This window comes from Chanos chanos, chromosome 4 (assembly GCF_902362185.1).
Source record: "Chanos chanos chromosome 4, fChaCha1.1, whole genome shotgun sequence".
Taxonomy (NCBI): domain Eukaryota; kingdom Metazoa; phylum Chordata; class Actinopteri; order Gonorynchiformes; family Chanidae; genus Chanos; species Chanos chanos.
In genome coordinates this window covers 22,188,771-22,205,893 of record NC_044498.1, presented here as the reverse complement: position 1 = coordinate 22,205,893, position 17,123 = coordinate 22,188,771, and the positions used below count along the sequence as shown (strand labels likewise).

General features: G+C 42.7%; 2 protein-coding genes across 3 annotated transcripts in view; one reads left to right on the top strand and one right to left on the bottom strand.

Moving 5' to 3' along the window:
- Positions 1 to 11,578, top strand: part of ino80 (INO80 complex ATPase subunit) — a 29,870-nt gene extending 18,292 nt beyond the window's left edge. Inside the window, exons 26-35 of the mRNA XM_030771105.1 lie at positions 4,502 to 4,629; positions 6,464 to 6,558; positions 7,041 to 7,113; positions 7,477 to 7,635; positions 8,472 to 8,574; positions 8,792 to 8,880; positions 9,098 to 9,259; positions 9,704 to 9,863; positions 10,784 to 10,999; positions 11,376 to 11,578. Coding sequence (XP_030626965.1) covers positions 4,502 to 4,629; positions 6,464 to 6,558; positions 7,041 to 7,113; positions 7,477 to 7,635; positions 8,472 to 8,574; positions 8,792 to 8,880; positions 9,098 to 9,259; positions 9,704 to 9,863; positions 10,784 to 10,999; positions 11,376 to 11,578 — 1,388 coding nt within the window. The remainder of the gene's footprint in view (positions 1 to 4,501; positions 4,630 to 6,463; positions 6,559 to 7,040; positions 7,114 to 7,476; positions 7,636 to 8,471; positions 8,575 to 8,791; positions 8,881 to 9,097; positions 9,260 to 9,703; positions 9,864 to 10,783; positions 11,000 to 11,375) is intronic.
- Positions 11,579 to 14,053: 2,475 nt separating this feature from the next.
- Positions 14,054 to 15,683, bottom strand: chac1 (ChaC, cation transport regulator homolog 1 (E. coli)). 2 transcript variants are annotated; one of them, XM_030771520.1, is made up of 3 exons: positions 15,000 to 15,683; positions 14,847 to 14,886; positions 14,054 to 14,693 (listed from the first exon to the last, which is right to left on the bottom strand). In XM_030771520.1, the coding sequence occupies exons 1-3, from the start codon at positions 15,165 to 15,167 to the stop codon at positions 14,314 to 14,316; spliced, it is 588 nt and encodes a 195-aa protein (XP_030627380.1). In that variant the 5' UTR covers positions 15,168 to 15,683; the 3' UTR covers positions 14,054 to 14,313. The 2 variants fall into 2 exon arrangements, with proteins under 2 accessions (XP_030627380.1, XP_030627379.1); XM_030771519.1 differs by having other exon boundaries at positions 14,054 to 14,697; positions 14,851 to 14,886.
- Positions 15,684 to 17,123: the final 1,440 nt, after the last annotated feature.

Below are 17,123 nucleotides of genomic sequence, written 5' to 3'. Positions count from 1 at the left end.
ATTACAGAGCTAGCCAAAAGAACTTTTGAGAATAATTCCAAGAATAATTCCATTGCAGTGTAGACAGATGGAACAAATGACATCAAATGGAAGACATTGTGAAGACATTGCTTATTGTAAAGGCACTGCTTTTATTGCTTATATATATATATTGTTTATATATACATACAATTTTGCAAGATAAATTGGTGTTTATTTTCCCATCAACATTAGTGTGAAGTTGTGAAATCCTCAGCTGCAAACAAACCATGGAGGAAACGCTGTAAACACACTGAATGTTTTGTAAACAGCGTGTAGAATACCTTGTTACACTGTGGCTTTTCGAGTCACACGCTTGCTGATTACAGGGCAGAGAGCTGCACAACATGAAGGTCTTTCTCACAGTAGAGCTGGTTGCCTCAGACTGTTGTTGAGAGAGGCCCAGCTCTCAGACAGCCTGTGGGAAACGCTAGCGTTTCCCTTCCCTTTCCTTCAAAGAATCCATGCACTCCAGCAAAATGGCCGGAAATATTCCTGCCCATTTTCTACCCCCTCCTTTATTTTGACTTTGGCCCAAACAACAGAGGCTGTGTAATTGTTTACGGTCTGTTCTCCGGCCCGTACCATCATGAGCTGAGATAAACTGGCCACGCTTTGCAAAGGCGTTGGGAACCGTCTTTTTTCCCCCCTTAACCATAACCGCAGAAACAGAGTCTGAGATGATGAGATGCTGTAGGGTGTCACCAACCATGGGTTCAGTGGCCATGGTTCCGCATCTTTGGGTTTCAATGTATGGTCTCGCAGTAATTATCGTATGGTTAAATTCATGACCAGTCATCACTTGTCATCAGCTGAAACTGTCATTTTCCCCTCTGCCTGCTGGGGGAGCTCTTTGCTCTGTTTTGTGACACCATGAATAAGAGGGTGAAAATGCAGTCGCTTACTTTCCTCTCGGACTCCGCATCAGCCGGGCTTTGCGTGTGCTCTGAGCCCAGATGGGATCTGATGTTTATAATCTGTACATGACAGTTTAATGACAGACCTCAACCTTCCTGTCCCAGTAAGCCCTGTGGTGGCGTGACCAGTGTCAAGCCCAGTAAACCTGCAGTATCATGGACTTGTCCTATGACACATAGCCCACCAACCCTCTTACGTTCTGTGGGTTGGCCATTTGAGTACCTGGATGAAAAATCCCAGTGCTCAACCAATACATGGCTTTGTTGTGTGGTAAATATTGCTCTCAAATGATATTGTAACAAACAAGGTGTCATAACAACATGAATTATGCGAGTTTATGATCCTACAACCATGGACTCTCATTTTCATCATTTTACATCACTTCCTGTTGAAGCGTTATAAAATGATAATAATCATTGTCACCCCTGTGTCTGTTCTTCAACTGATCGAGCGCTGCACTACCTCATGAAGTAGTTAACGAGCTATTTCACCTGCTGAATGGAGAATCTTGGCACCTGGCCAACGTTTGTGTTGGTCATCTCTGCTTGAAGAAGATCTCTAAGCTGAAAACACCAGATCAGGGAAAGTGGAATCAGATCCTCTGATTCTGCGGTCTGGTTCCCTGGGCCAAAAGAGAACTGGGCCATCGTCAAAAACCGTGGATCGCATTAATGAAATTAGCAGGCAGCGGAAGAGTAATTACAAGGCAGGCAGTGAGGGTTAATTAGCCAGCCCAGGGCTTCATGGCAGGCTTTCTTAATTGGGTCACCCCTGGGTCAGACCCGAGCTCTGGCCAGGAGGGATTGGATTATGTGACAAAGAGCTCGGGGAATGGTTGCGAGAAGGGGAGGGAAGACGGGGAAAGCCACCAGCAGGTGTCTGGGATTGATGTCCGTAACCATGACAGTGGCCATGTGGTGCGACACTGTGCACCTTGGGGCTCTTTCCATTTTTGGATTGGGCAAGTCAATATTAGGGTGGGACTGCTCAGCAACATCATAGCAGGAATCTTCACAGCACCAGTTCATGTAATCTTTTGTTCTGGTATATTTACTGTAGGCATAAAAGATTGAAGTGAATGCCATTATATATACTTAAACCTGGATCTTTGAAAACCCTTTAAATCTTCCCTTAAGTGTGTTTAACCTCTCATACCGTTCTTGCTGTGTTGCCAGAAAGACATTTGTCCTATTGTTAGAGTACTACAGCAAAGCTCCTTACATTTTTTTTCACCATAATGTTTAAAAAAAAAAAACCTCAGAGGAACATTTTGGGTGTGAACAGAACTATAAAGTCTCTTGGTGGCTCAGTGGTTAGCTCTGTTGCCTCACAGCGAGAAGGCCCTGGGTTCAAATCCTGGCCGTCCCAGGTCCTTTCTGTGTGGACTTTGCGCGTTCTCCCCGTGTTTGCGTGGGTTTCCGCCCGGTGCTCCAGTTTCCTCCCACCATCAAAGACATGCATGTTAGGGTTAATACTCCTGTCATTGCTCTTGACCAAGGCACTGGCAAAAAGAACTGGTGTTGGTCCCTGGGCTCTGCACTGCAGCTGCCCACTGCTCCCAGTGCTCCACTGCTCCTAGTGTGTGTGCTAACTGTGTGCTCCTAGTGTGTATGTACAGGATGAGTTAAATGCAGAGGATGAAATTCCCCACGGGGATCAATAAAACAGTACTTCTTCTTCTGATTGATCAGAACCCTAAAGATGATTTATCTTTAGAGCTGTCAGGTCCATGGTATGTTTAAACAGCGTTAAATGTTGAGAAATACCAAAGCTACTTTGGAATTGAGTTCAAACAAAAACCATCCATTTTATATACATTTTTGTGAAACCACTGAAGCCAGCGATTATATCAAGAAATGTTCTGAAGGATCTACTGAAACTCACACCCACTTTTTTTTTCTCACACCCACTTTAACCATTAGAGCTGTAGGCTGCAGTCTGTGGTGTTGCACTCATGTTGGTTGGAGTCAATTAAATGTCGGTATGTGTTGTTTAGGCAGGGTGGCACCCTGGTCCCAAACCTCTGGGCTATGTTTCCCACCAAACCACATCTGTCCAGAAAACTCTGGAAAACTGGATCTGGCAGCTCTTTGACTCTCCTTATTCCAAAGAGGCTAAACTCGCTACAGATCCTCAGAAAGTAGAAGTTGACATTTGTTAGCTCCTCACGTAAATCCAGACTGTGTCCAAGATTTATCTGTGCTTCTCTAACTGATGGGTGCTTGAGCACCCAACATTGACCGGAAGAGATGCAGTTGACAGGGTTAGAGTTGTAGAGTCTTTAATAGAGTCTTTGGTGTCATACAGTCTGATGGCTATGAACTAACCACAGCTGACCCCTAATGCTGCATAGATATTGAAACCCTCTTTGGATCACAGACATTAAATTACAGTGTGATCATCCGTTGCACAAGATCTGGAGTTTTGTCAAAACCATTGCATGAAGGAGAGAGTGTGTGTGTGTGTGTGGGGGTGGGGGGGGTCACACATTTGGCCAATGCAAAGTTATTATACTCTTGTGAAGCTAACTGGAACTTCCTGCTCTTGTTCATTCAACATGAAACTGCTCCAGTTGTTCTGAGACAAAGCAAATCAGTTATTTCCTTCTCAAAACTAACTTTTATATCATTTCAGTATTGTTTTTTTTTTTTAATTTAATGAATTTAAATGCCTTTTAAAGCTGGTGAAAGAGTTGTTGGATATGATAGTGATATTTGTCTAGGAAGGTAATGATTTTTCATTTGGGTTTCTGTGCTAGCTAGTTGCAAGGCACTGGTTCCATCATCAGCAACATGGGTTTTTTTTTGTTTTTTTTTCCTTAAGATATAAAGCTTGCAGTCTTTTGTTCATTTGTTGTAAGTGTGATGGATGTAGGTGTGCATGCTTGACCGCATAGTCTTTATCTGAGCCATTGGTTTGTCTTTAACACTTGAAGGGCGACACATTTGACCTCTCTAGTGTTTAGGGGTAAATGGTTGCGAGTTCAGCTGTAGTGCACATTTGCATGGCTCTGCAGTGCCAGTACTCCCAGAGAGACTTTCTCTCTTGGGTTAGATTTGTTCTCTCAGTGGGGTATAGGACATGGGAAAACAGGAGGCGCGCTCTCTCTGGGGACCCCATTTGTCACTTATTTTGTGGTTCTAGACAAGTTGCCTGTGACAAGGCCATCTAGCATACAGCCCCTCATCTACTCCCAACGCCCAGGGCTGTGGCCTTAGGGTCAGGAGGTTAGAGGGAACCGCTGTGACATGTCCACCCACTTCCTTTTGTGCCCTTGTGTTCTGGGTGGCTTTAATGGTTCATAGTGTCAAATGTGTTGTCAGCAACTGCCACTCAATGTAATGTAACAGTATGAAATTAACCAATACGGTTTAACTTAATATTGAGTCAGGTTGGTCTCTAATGATTAACAAATATTTTTTGTTTGTTTTTGGCCAGATATATTATTACATAATAGTTGGACTGGATATTCAACCGTTGACCCACTCAGTGTGATGACATACAGAACAGATGTGATGGGTGAATGGTGTTGGGTTTTTATGCTTTCTTACCTCCTGCATTTCAGATAAGGAGACCCTAATCACAGACAGTGGGAAGCTGCACACTCTGGACCTGCTGCTGACCCGGCTCAAGTCTCAGGGCCACCGGGTCCTCATCTATTCCCAGATGACCCGAATGATTGACCTCCTGGAGGTGAGTCCCTCTAGAATCTTCTTTTTGGCCTAGGGTGGATTACAGAAACACATTCTCATAACAATGGTGGATATAAACCCATTCAAAACATGAATCTCCCCTTTGATCTGTGAAAGACTTACAGGTAATTGGTAGGTTATGGGTCATTAGTGGGGGCCCCATTTACACTAAAAGCAGCTGGACTAGGGCACAGGTGGTGTTTCAGTGAGGGTTTGAAGTGCTGGAATACTGGGTCAGAAGATGGAAGAAAGAGAGGTTAGGGTAAAATGGATTTATGTGGAGCATGCTTGACAATGTCCAGGAAATGGGAAAAGAGACTTTCCAGAAATTGTATGTGTGGCTGATTGTTTAGACGTAAACCAGGCACGAGGCCTGACCCAGGAGCTTCCATCAGCATTCCCTACAATGGCAGCTTTTAGTTCCCTACAACTATTGTTGGCTTTTGCGCGCTTGGTGGAAACATCTTTTTTATAGTGTGGAAGTACCATTTTAGAGGCAATGATGAACTCTTATGGCATCCTGTCCAGATCATGCTTTTAGAGCCTTTGAAGACTGTAAAGCACTCCCCAGAGTGGTTCTGTGTCATTGCTTTCCTCTCTTTGAGGAATGGTTTGTTGCCGGAAAACGTGGAAACATGGAAAACAAAAAACATGGAAAAAGAGAAGTCCTTAAATTATTGAACATGTATTCACTATGGGGTGTTACTATCTATGTTGTATTGCTCTAATGACTCAAGGTGTCTTTGATTAAGAGATACCTAATGATGGTTTAAACAGTCCTAGAAGGACTTGCTGGCCATGCTGGTTAGGTGAATGAATTCATGACCGGACCAGTAAGGTTTGAAAGATTCAGCTACAGCTAGTTTGCAGATATTTGCTTTGACTAGGACAGAAAAAAAAACGTAATGATTGTAATCTTAGTCATTAGTGTCATTGTTATCCTCCCATGCGGTTTCTGCTTGGCATGAGCTCATTGGGGAGGTTTTAAGCTGTGGGCATGGGTTTGAGAGAGGCTCTTTTCTTGAACGTGAAACAAACACTTGAGACTCTAACATTCAGAAGGCCCTAACGTCTTCTGAATTGCTGTCACTGGGCAGATTATGGAAAAGGCAGCCTGCCAATACTGGGACACTGGATCCACGATTCCAAAAATCTGCATTTTGAACTTACAGCTCAGTCTGAAGGCAGTCCCTGAATCTGATTGTACTTAGCCGCCTCATCAGATTTTTGTAATTTATTACTGCACTCAGGATGGAGGCCAGCTGCATTTCATGTGTGATTACTACACCTCAAGGAAGCCTTAAATCACATATTGTTTGGCGCCGCTCTGCTGGCCTGGAGGTAGACTCTATGCACTGTAGTATGGGTGGAGATGGCCTCAGCTGGACCTTAGGAGGGGTGGGTACGTATTTGTCCTGTAATGCCATTCTGGTTAGGGCCTGAAGCCCAGACGAAGGACGTTAAATGTCAGTGAGAGCGCTAATGCACATTTCACGCAGACCAGATGTGCTTTCGGGAGGGAGGCCAAATGAATCATAGGGGTGATGGAGGAGAAGCTCCATTCTGGGTGGCAGCACAGGGCGGGAAGTGGAGAGGTGGCTGATGAGAGTCTGGGGTTTTTTGTTTTGTTTTTTTGGAAGTGTTTCAGCTGCTTGTAGAGTTGTCTGATGAGAAGGTCCCGCCGTAGAATATGAGAACATAGTCAGGGGTATGAGATCGTGTTCCCTTGGGTTTTCACCAAGCACCTAGTATTGGATCTCATTTTTAACCTCAAACATGATATTTTTTACCTGCACTTACATGTATTCTGCCTTTTGCCTATCACCACCCATCAGGAGTACATGGTTTACCGCAAGCACACTTACATGAGGCTGGATGGTTCGTCCAAAATCTCAGAGCGCCGTGACATGGTGGCTGACTTCCAGAGCCGGTGAGTAACCAGTCGGTTTGTCAGCTGGTGAAGTGAAATAGGGAGATTATCTAGTTTTAAGTCTATGTTTGTGGAGGCAAATGCAGACGTTAGTCTCTGTCTCTGCTTAACATAATTGCAGCTTGTTTTTTTTTCCCTTAAACGTAGTAGACCATAAATCCTGGATGGTGCAGTCAGGCGAGAGGTTTTTTGGGGTTTTTGGTTTTTGTCTTTCTCCGTTTTACTTGTTGTCTCCCCTCCCCTCTCTCCATATAGCTCTGTTTTGTATTATGTCGGCTCTCCGTGGATGCACTCAGCTCTGCTTCTCATTTAGCTAGAGAGTGTGTGGTATATGGAAATGTCACTTGCTGTAAATCCTAGTGAGCTGGGCACCAACTCAAAGCACACGCTCTGCCCCCCCTCAATTCCCCTGCTCTCTGCTCTCTCTCACTCTCTCTCTCTCTCGCTCTCTCTCTGTCTCTCTCTCTGGTTCTCCCTCACAGGACTGATATTTTTGTCTTCCTGCTGAGTACGAGGGCTGGAGGCCTGGGGATTAATCTAACTGCTGCAGACACGGTCAGTATGAGCACACACCTCAGTAACTGCCACAGGACAGAGGCCAAAAGTAGCCCAACCCTGGTTAAATATGGATGAAACATGAAACATGCTATATACTAGTGTCCTCTCAGTATCGACATGTTCCACCCTCACTCATAAAACAATGATTAAACTGCAATTTTAATTAGTGTACTTTAGCAAGATCTTAACAAATTCGTTTCCAAAAGGTTTTCAAGGCACTGCATTTTAGGATATAACCAGTGATCTCACACAGAATGCAAGTAACTGAGCAGTAATGGTTTGGCAAAGAACAGAAAAACAGTCAGGGTGACTATGAATGGGGTGACTTGTGAGGGAATGACTGTCCCTTGGCCTCCTCAGGTGATTTTCTATGACAGTGACTGGAACCCCACAGTGGACCAGCAGGCTATGGACCGGGCTCACCGGCTGGGCCAGACTAAACAGGTCACAGTCTACAGGCTCATCTGCAAGGGCACCATTGAGGAGAGAATCCTACAGAGAGCCAAGGAGAAGAGTGAGGTAAGCGTAACTTCCCGTCTCACTTCTTTTACTACTTCAGCCAATCCCAACCTTTTCTGTCAGCTGAACCCCTTCAACCAAAGTGATCTTCCTCAAGCACCCCCATAAAATTTTAACTTAAGTAAACCTTTCAGTAAATGTTGATAAGTGCCACGTTGACCATGTTAGCAGGTTTTTCACTTGATTATTTTAATCTACTATATTTTATTTAAATATATATATTTATTTATATATGTGTGTGTGTGTGTGTGTGTATTTATATATATATATATAAATTCAGTATATAATTCATTATGATATTTACATTTCCATCACAATCCCACAAACCCCTTTCAGTACCACCATTAACCCCATTAGGTGTTCATTAACCCCTGATTGGGAACCCCTGCTCTAGTCGATGAATAAAGTTTGGTTCTGTGTCGTTCCATAGGTTTTGGGGTTTTTTGTTTTCCAAAGTAGCACACATCATGTTAGGCTGAAACTCAGTTAGATTCAGTTAGAAGGAGTGTTAAACAATGTGAGGACTGTCACAGAGGAGCACTAGAGAATCCTGGAAGCAAATCACTCAGGCAGTAAGCCTAAAATAGCAAGAAGGGAAGGCTCTTTGGACAGAAGACAGTTTGACAGAAAAATGCATGAGCAGAGGCAAACGCTGAACTATCAGACAATTCGGGTAATTCTACTGTTATTATTGTGTTGATGGTTTATCACTCGCAAAATTGTAAGTTATTCATAGTAATTACCTAGTAGTAATTACTCTCATTATTACCTTGTAATTACCCTTGTGTAACTACATGTACTCTCTACTCACTACCATTGCTACCCTGGTGCCATAGATCCAGAGGATGGTGATATCAGGGGGAAACTTCAAACCTGACACACTGAAACCCAAAGAGGTGGTCAGCCTGCTTCTGGATGATGAGGAACTGGAAAAGAAGCGTGAGTCAGGGTCTTTCATCTAGGAAGTCATGTCTCATTAGTATATTAAGTTTTCACCAAAGTTAGACTGAAAATTAAAGCACATAAATAGCATGTATGATTGGGACTGCTGAATCATGACTTGTGAACCTGCTAGTGCTGTAGTTCTTTGTAGTGTTTTGTTCAAGTAGTCTAGCAGTTAACTGGAAAGTGACCTTTGTCTCGTCTTTCTGGGCAGTGCGTCTACGGCAAGAGGAGAAAAGGCAGCAGGAGGAGAGCAGCAAGGTGAAAGACCGGAAGAGAAAGAGGGAGAAGTATGCTGAGAAGGTAGGCTCACTTAAAGGTCAAAACCAAATGTAAAGAAAGTATTCATTAAAAGGTATTCATACGGGGTGGCGTTCAGGACCACAAGGGTTCAGTACATTTTCACAGCCAACAGAAACGTTGAAGAATATACCTTTTCTTTCTTTCTTTCTTTCTTTCTTTCTTTCTTTCTTTCTTTCTTTCTTTCTTTCTTTCTTTCTTTCTTTTTTCACATCTCCAGAGGAAAAAGGAGGATGATTTGGATGCCAAGAAGAGGAAAGAGGGTGTAAATCTGGTCATCCCATACGCACCCTCTGCAGACAACTCCAACCTCTCAGCAGATGGAGATGACTCCTTTATCAGTGTGGACATGGACTCGGCCATGCCCAGCCCTTTCAGCGAGGTGAGGAAAAGGAGCAGTTCAGCTTTGTGGATGGACAGCAATAAGAGATAGAAATACTGAAGAACGGAGGGAGCGAATGATTTGTTTTGTAAATTATTTAGTGATTTGTAAAGTTGTTAAATAGTGCTCTGTAATGAGATCAAGGCTTATATGTTTTTTTCCAAATAGTGTGCAGTGTGCCACAGATGTAAAAAGGATTGGTTTATGTTCACCATCTTGATTCAGCTCAGTGTGTTTAACCCCTCAGATTTGTAAAGGGTTAGATCTCACTCAGTCAATCTGATGTCTCTTTGCGTCACACCACGCTGGTTTCACATCACCCTCCTCTTCCACCCTCCTCCTCATCACTTCCCCTCATACTTCTCCTGCTGCCTGTCTCCTCTGTCTCCTCCTCCTGTCCAATACTCTCCCTGGTTGACCCCTCAGAGTTGTGTCTCCCTGCAGATCTCCCTGAGCAGCGAGCTGCAGCCGGGCTCCATCCCGCCGGACGAGAGCAGTAACGACATGCTGGTCATCGTGGACGAGCCCGTGTCGTCAGCGCCCCAGTCCCGCGCCACCAACTCTCCAGCCTCCGTCACCGGCTCCGTGTCCGATAACATGAACGGTGAGCAGAACCACAAGAACGTCCAGCCATACACACATGTAGATGCAAGACATGTGAGTGTGAAATTGCAAAAAAAAAAAAAACCCAAACACTCCTCCTTCTGACAGAGCCATGCCTAGAAGCAGAGGTACGGCCTATTTTAGATGACATGCTTTAAATTCGCAACCTCAGCTGAAAACCTTATGCACAGTTGCCCACTCTTCTGTCTGAAATTTCAGTCAAGGGCCAAGGTGAAATGCTTCATTTGGAAGGATATTGATTATGTCTGAGTAAATAATTAGACACTGTGAACAGTGTGTGTATCAGAGAGGCTTTGTTTTCCCACTCCCCCCATTTGTTTTTCTTTTTCGTTTTGTTTTTGTTTTGTTTCGTGAGCCTGAGGAGAATAGCTACTGAAATATTGAGTTTCATTCTGCGTACAGGCTAAAGATATAACCTCTGTTATTTTACCCTGACTTTGGGAAAAATAAAATTACTTTCAAGAAAAACAAATTGTTGATTACCAATATGTTCCCAGTGACTCAAAGTGGATACATTTGTGGTTTTGAGCTCTGTTACGAAATATGAGTGGGAGAATGGTATTAGATGAGAGAGAGAGAGAGAGAGAGAGAGAGAGAGAATGAGTCAGAGGCAGAGGAATCAGATGGCTTATCCAGTTGAATCAAACTTTCAGGAAGCCAGTGCTAAAATAAAGATAAACAGAGACAGTGCCCAGTTTACTAGTCTTGCTTGAAGTCTTATATGCTCAAGAATGAAACCTGTGCAATATTTTCTGCTGAGGAAAAAATTAACAGAAATTCAGTTCATGTTCAGAGGTTTTGGTCATGAGTTGACCATCAACAAGCTGAATTTCAGTTTGTTTGTAGGACTGTTATTGAATCAAACTTCAACTCCAACCCATTTTTTTCTCACTCATCCAGGTGTATCGGTGCAGGATGTGTCCAGCCCAGGCAGGGGGCGATCCGGCCGGAGCCGCGGTCGCCCCAGAGGCTCTGGAGGCACAGGCAAATCTGGCAAGAAAGGCCGGGGTCGAAAATCAACAGCTGGGAGCGCGGCTGCCATGGCAGGAGCTATGGCAGGGGCGGCGGCGGCCTCAGCGGCAGCGTATGCTGCTTACGGCTATAGTGTGTCCAAAGGTAGGACTCCACACACACACATACGGACATACGAACTAATCTCCTAACAGTAATCCAGCCAAGCTGACTGGCAGGAGCTGTGTGCGTTAGGTTCATGATCTGTTATGTAGATGATGTGAGCCAGTGACATTAATTAGTACCTTTCACTCCCGGACTGAAATAGCGTCAGCTGGGAACGTGAATTATTGAATATCATTAGACTTGGATGAGACGCTGTGAGCATAATTAATATGATTATGCTTGAAACTTAAATAATGCTGAAGAGATGGCAGAATCGGTGCTAAGTGACCTTGACAGCATTTGATCTCTGCTTGCTTAGTGAGGTCTCTCTCACTCCTTTTTGCTCACTCCCTTTGCACTCCTCTTTCTCACTAAGGTCTCCCTACGTCTGGCACCCTGCAGCCCACCCTCGCCCGCTCAACACCCACCCCCTCTTTTAATCCCAGCAGTACCTCCTCCCCCCAGGCTAAAGGGAGCACCGTTCACCCCAGTTCGCAGACGCTCGCTTTCGGTACCTCCCATGTGCATCACCCCCCCAGCAGGAGAGGAAAAGCACCCAGCGGGCATGGGGGGCGGTAGCAGCAGGGTTTGGTGTGCTTTCAAGAACGAAAGGTGTTATTTGTGGCCAGTTCCAGTCAAATCTTTGGATGTTGTGAGGAAGCCTGTGACCAGAGTTACCGCTGGATATTAGGCTTCAGAATGTCATTGTGCATCACTCAGTACTCATTGAAACACAGCATCGTCATGATCTTCATCATCATCATCATCACTGTGCTCCCCAACAACTCTTGTTGGATTGCACTGCTTTTTACTACAGTACTGGCTCTCTCCACTGTAGGATGTACTCTACTCGGTGTACACAAAATATAAAAACAGAAACCGATGCTTTTATATGCAGGCCAGCTTCTCAACATAAACTTCATCATAAATTCCTTTTGTTATCTTGCCTTGTGCATTCCTCTGTTGAACAGTATAGAGTAATTTGTGGAGAGACAAAATGAGTGTTTTGTGAGACGTAAGCCCTAGGTTTTGTCACTCATAACCTAGCAAGGAAACTCCACGGGACGCAAAATGTTAAGCCAAGGTCTTGAAAATCTGTGTTTATGTCCAGTCTGCTCAGAGAGTAATTTCAGGTAACACAGGCAGTTATTCCCTGCCACTGGAAAAAGGTCTCGTATTTAATTTTCAGAAAAAGAATGTTCTCAATAGAAGATTATAATTAAACTTGGAATTAAATTGTCTTAATATATTGTTCATGCTGTCTCAAAGTTGAGATTAAATGAAGAGCATAGTTTCTCATGAAGACTTGTTCAAATTTGGCAGCCTAAATCATCTGTTATTTGAGCAGTTGTTCAGGTGTAGACTTGTTACAAGCAGAGAACACTGAAATACCCCATCAGAGAACTTGCCATTCAGAAAAGATACTTTTTCTCTTACTGTGCAAACCAAGTATTTGAACCATTGTTCTTGTGTAGAGAAGAAAGCAGGTCATCAATTTCAGAAAAAAGGCAGTTTGAGATTTGGGTGATACAACTATGGCACTCAGTATGGTTTTATGTTGTTTTGAGCACAGCTGATCTTTACTCATACAAAATGAAATACGATGGCTCTCATGTGGTGGTCCTGAATTCTTTTTTTTTTTATGTTATTTTATTTTGGGGAGAGAAGATAGACATGGCTACCCTTTCAGTACGAAAGCTTTACCGAAGAAACACCAAACAGCCTTTTCCTTGTACAGTTTTGCTTTACATTAGAGTAAAATTGGCTGAAATACTAAGATGATATATATTTTGTCTCTGGAAGGGAAAAGAGAAGTTCCCAGTATTTTGTAGTAAATTAAATGCTAACAATTCATAAGCGGTGAGCTGCTTAAAAAACATGTCGCTTGTTAACTTGAGTACGAGTCATTTGTCACTGACAAAAAAAAATGCTTGGATGTACAATGTATCATAGCTTAAGTTAAATGTTGGTAAATTATGACAACTTGTGATAATTGTAAATTGTACTGAAGTTGTTTTATTTTTAAACAAAAGTCAGAAGTACACGAGAAGTCCATAATTTTTGTGATGTGAGCCGGACACTATATTGACAATTCTGTTGGGTTTGTTTAGTGTCTGAAGAATGTGATTATTAATGTCAGGTTCATGTAAATAGCACAAAGAAAATATTACCACTTTCAACACTCTCTGTACTAGACAAACCTCTCCCCTCCTCCCATGGTTTATTTTTATAGGTCACTGTGTACATATTGAAAAAAAAAAAATCAACCTTTTACTAACTTGAAAAGCCAATGAAAAATAAAGACATACTCACACATTGTTTTAAGTGAGTTTGTAAAAGCGTCATTCATCAGCGGTGTGAGTATAACAAGCTTTTGTATATGTTTGTCTGAGATATTTTATTGTGAGCAGAAAGGGAATGACTACAGAGTGTCAGGAATAAGCATGAATGAAATGTGATACAAAGGGAATGTCTCCTGTCTACGTCACTTTTTAAAAAAAAATCACTTCAATCACTTCTTAAAAGTAAAATCTTTATATTTGAAGTTTATCTACCATCAAACCTGCTTCACACTACTGGGACTGAAACTGTGCAGAGGTATATAGGAGGCAGAGAAGAGTAATAAGAAGCCTAATAAGAAAATATTGTCACCCTGGCTATTCAGTTGATTTCTCGCTTACGTGGCATAGTCACTACATCATTGAAAAAAGTACTGGATAAATTTATTCAGTGCTTGTTCAGGGCCTCTTTGGATTGTATGCATTTATACAAGCTGGTATTTCTTTCCACACTTCATCATGGGCCTTACGTAACACTAATGTTTAGAAATTCAGCTTGAGTAACACACCTCTTCAAGTGCCGATTTATCTGATGTATTGTTATAATAGTGTCAGCCATGATAAATACTCACACACAAACCTGTCGTTAATCAACCTTCAAAAGGCATCAGAGGCATTCCTCATATTCACATAGATGGGGTTTTTTTTTCCACCCGAATGTAATAGTATGCAAAAACTCAAAAGACTGACACAAATTTACACTCAACAGCCACTTTATTCAAGTATGACCATACAAGGTGATTGACTTCCACTTAAAACAAAAACCTTTTTTAACAAGGTTTAAGTAGTGTTGTAATGGCTTTGTTAGGTAAGGGAAAAACAGGAGCCAACAAGGGGAAGAGGTACAAGCAACTTACAACACAAACATTAAAAAACTGACAAAGGACAACAGTACATTTATATCATTACAATGTACCAAACAGCTACTATGTATCTCCCTGCGCAGCATGCTTCCATTAATGCCATTACATGAAATCATTGTACAAAGGCAAGTATCTTTCGGAAAAGCTTTATATAGGCCTCAATTTCAAACAGGTGCTGATCCTCCACATTGGGGCAGCTCTTTCTCATGAAGTCGGCCAAGCGGAGTAGGTACTCGATGTTGTGACCCGTGTTGCCTTTGCATACAATGATCTGTGCGGCAATCTCAACTGCACTGGCTGGCCCGAGGTAGAGAGGGTTGTCACGCGTCGCAATGTACACCAGCGCCTGTACTGGCTCCTGGGTCGGGTCACGTGGAAAGAAAGTCACCTCCCTTGTGATGTAGCCGCCTCTCTCCATCTCTCTCTCCTTCAGGTAACTAAGAGACTTCTCAACTTGGGACCCAGACACTTCAAAGGCAACACCCCATGTAGCTTCCTATTAAAAATTAAATTAATAACAAAAGCAGGTTATTGGTCAGTTAACAGATGTGATTAGGCCGATCAATAACTCATTGATCTGTACTAATGGGGGAAGAATTTACTGTGCTGGATGTCGGGTCTGAGGTTGGGTGGTGGAAATATTACTTACGTCATCTTTCTCGATCAACGTCACCACTCTTCCGGGCTGTGGGGGGGAGGGAGAGACAGCTTAGTATACAGTATATGAAACTGATGAATCGCATTGCGTACGTGACTGAAGTGAACATATACCAATACATAATTACAAGATTCTCTCACCATTTTGTCATTTCCACGATGGAAATTATCCCCGTGCCAGAAGCGTCTCTTATAGCCCTGAATGAATCCGACTTCGCTCCTCTTGTACTCAAAGTCAGGTTTCCAGACCAAAGAACCATACCCGAAGATCCACAGACTGGTTTTCTCAGTTATGTCTTGAGGCTTCATTGTAACCGTTTTCGGAGTGTGGGTATTGATGACTTTCAAACGAGGAGTTGACAAATGAAATCAATTTACAGTAGATGGTGGCTAACAAGCTAACTTGCTAGCGTTAGCTTCCTTCGGTCAAGGAGGAGAGGTATCGGTTGGCTCACGGCTATACCGCGAACGGTACTGGAGCCCAACTGCTTTGCAGTTGTGAAGATGGAGTTCCGCAACTCGCTTTTCTTTGCCTGGTGCATGCCGATGCTTTAGTGTTGCCGCATATTGCCTTAAAAAACCATTTTTGCCTCTTCGGCTTTCGAATCTAAACAAATCGGAAATCGCCTGGCTAACTCACCGGCCGGCCAGCCTGCCTTTATATCGCGTTTTTTCTTCTTTGGGAACTAGTGTGGCACCACCGTATTCGATTGTACGATAGTTTCTAATTGTAATAGCCTAATCAATGAATTCTTCTAGGTTACCGGCTATTTTCTGTCTCTTCACATTAATGGATCTCCCCCGATTTTTGCGAGCTACTGCGACGTTAGGTGTTGGCTGAATTTATTGAAGGATGGTTAACACAGTCTTACAGAGCCCATTAGTTTGACCAATCATGTTTTAGAGGAAGACGGGCTCTTATAGTTTGTACCCAATCACATCTCTCTGCGGTGATACAGAAAGAATTCCATTGTCGCTTAATGCGTGTCATTGGCTAAGAGGCTCACAATGACGTTTCCCTATCTTTGTGTTTATTGGATGTACTGTTGTCAGTCACCAAGCTTTTATACGTTGAATGGAGGAGCTGTCTGTCACTTCTGAGAAATCTGCATCTTATTATTCATTGGGTTGGCTGATGCAATTTCGTTGTCCGTTTCAAATGCCAGTGAGACTTAAGAAACATCTCGAGACGTTGCATCAGGTACCCATAAAGGGCAGAATGAACTAACGAAGAACGGGCTGGGCTATGGCTACAAGCCGTATTTTTTTACCACTTATATTTGTTCACTTCTTCAATAACTCTGGAACTTACATGTAACCCGAATGTACCACGACAACATATAGCAGGTTTTGTTGGTGAAATGAAAGGCCATGAGTTTTGTCACAGGTGCGTGTGGGTGACCTGCCTATGAGGTTAATCGGTTCATACTGATTGTGGCGGTCCGACGTTCTTTAGTCTCCCATCCCTGTGTTCACATGACCTGTCGCGTGTGGTCACGGATGCCAGGGCTTTCTAGCTTAACCTATTTATCACATCTTTATACCAGCATTGAACTCCCGTCCGATTGTCGAGGACATAATTTGCTAATTTTCATTTATATGGAGGAGGAATATTTATTTAAAAAAAAAAAGAAAAGAAAAAAGTAACATCCCAAACCCACACACACACGTATTTTACACAATCATCTAATTAATTCGTTCATTTACTCATTCATGTATTAATGTAAATCTTTCTAGTCAGATTTATTTTCATGTTCTAAGGAATTACTTTTTATATTTATCCTCATCTATCAAAACCAGTGGGGTGTGGAGACTAACATTTGATTAGAGTGTGGATTTATCATAATGGCTTCTTACTGTTCTGATGTATTTTAAAAATTGCAGCCCCAACAATGGATGCTGATGAGATTGCTAGTGTCATTGTGAGAGATTCGTTGGCAAAAATGGAGCAGACAGATGCAAATGTATTGACCTCCCTGACAAATAGACCACAGTTTGTAAGAGTCATTGGGAGGTTCTTGGCACTCAGGCAACATTAAGATGCTATCTTGTTATTCGTACTAGCGAACTCATTGTGTTAATACTTTCAAATTACTTTGTTTGGAGCCAGAGCACCACATTAAAATATTGTTCATGAAACAATGAAAGTGTAATATATTCTAGGGAGGTTCCCTGGGCTTTTTTTTATTATTACATATTGAGAAGGCTGATATTGTTATTAAGCTCATATGTCAGTTAATGGAAGAAATCTGACAGCTTGCCAGC

Coding starts and splice junctions, on each gene's coding strand:
- chac1 (XM_030771520.1), bottom strand. CDS start 15,167: ATGAAGCCTCAAGACATAACTGAGAAAACCAGTCTGTGGATCTTCGGG. Junction 14,887..14,999: donor ATCGTGGAAATGACAAAATG/GTGAGAGAATCT, acceptor TCCCCCCCACAG/CCCGGAAGAGTGGTGACGTT. Junction 14,694..14,846: donor GATCGAGAAAGATGACGTAA/GTAATATTTCCA, acceptor TTTAATAGGAAG/CTACATGGGGTGTTGCCTTT.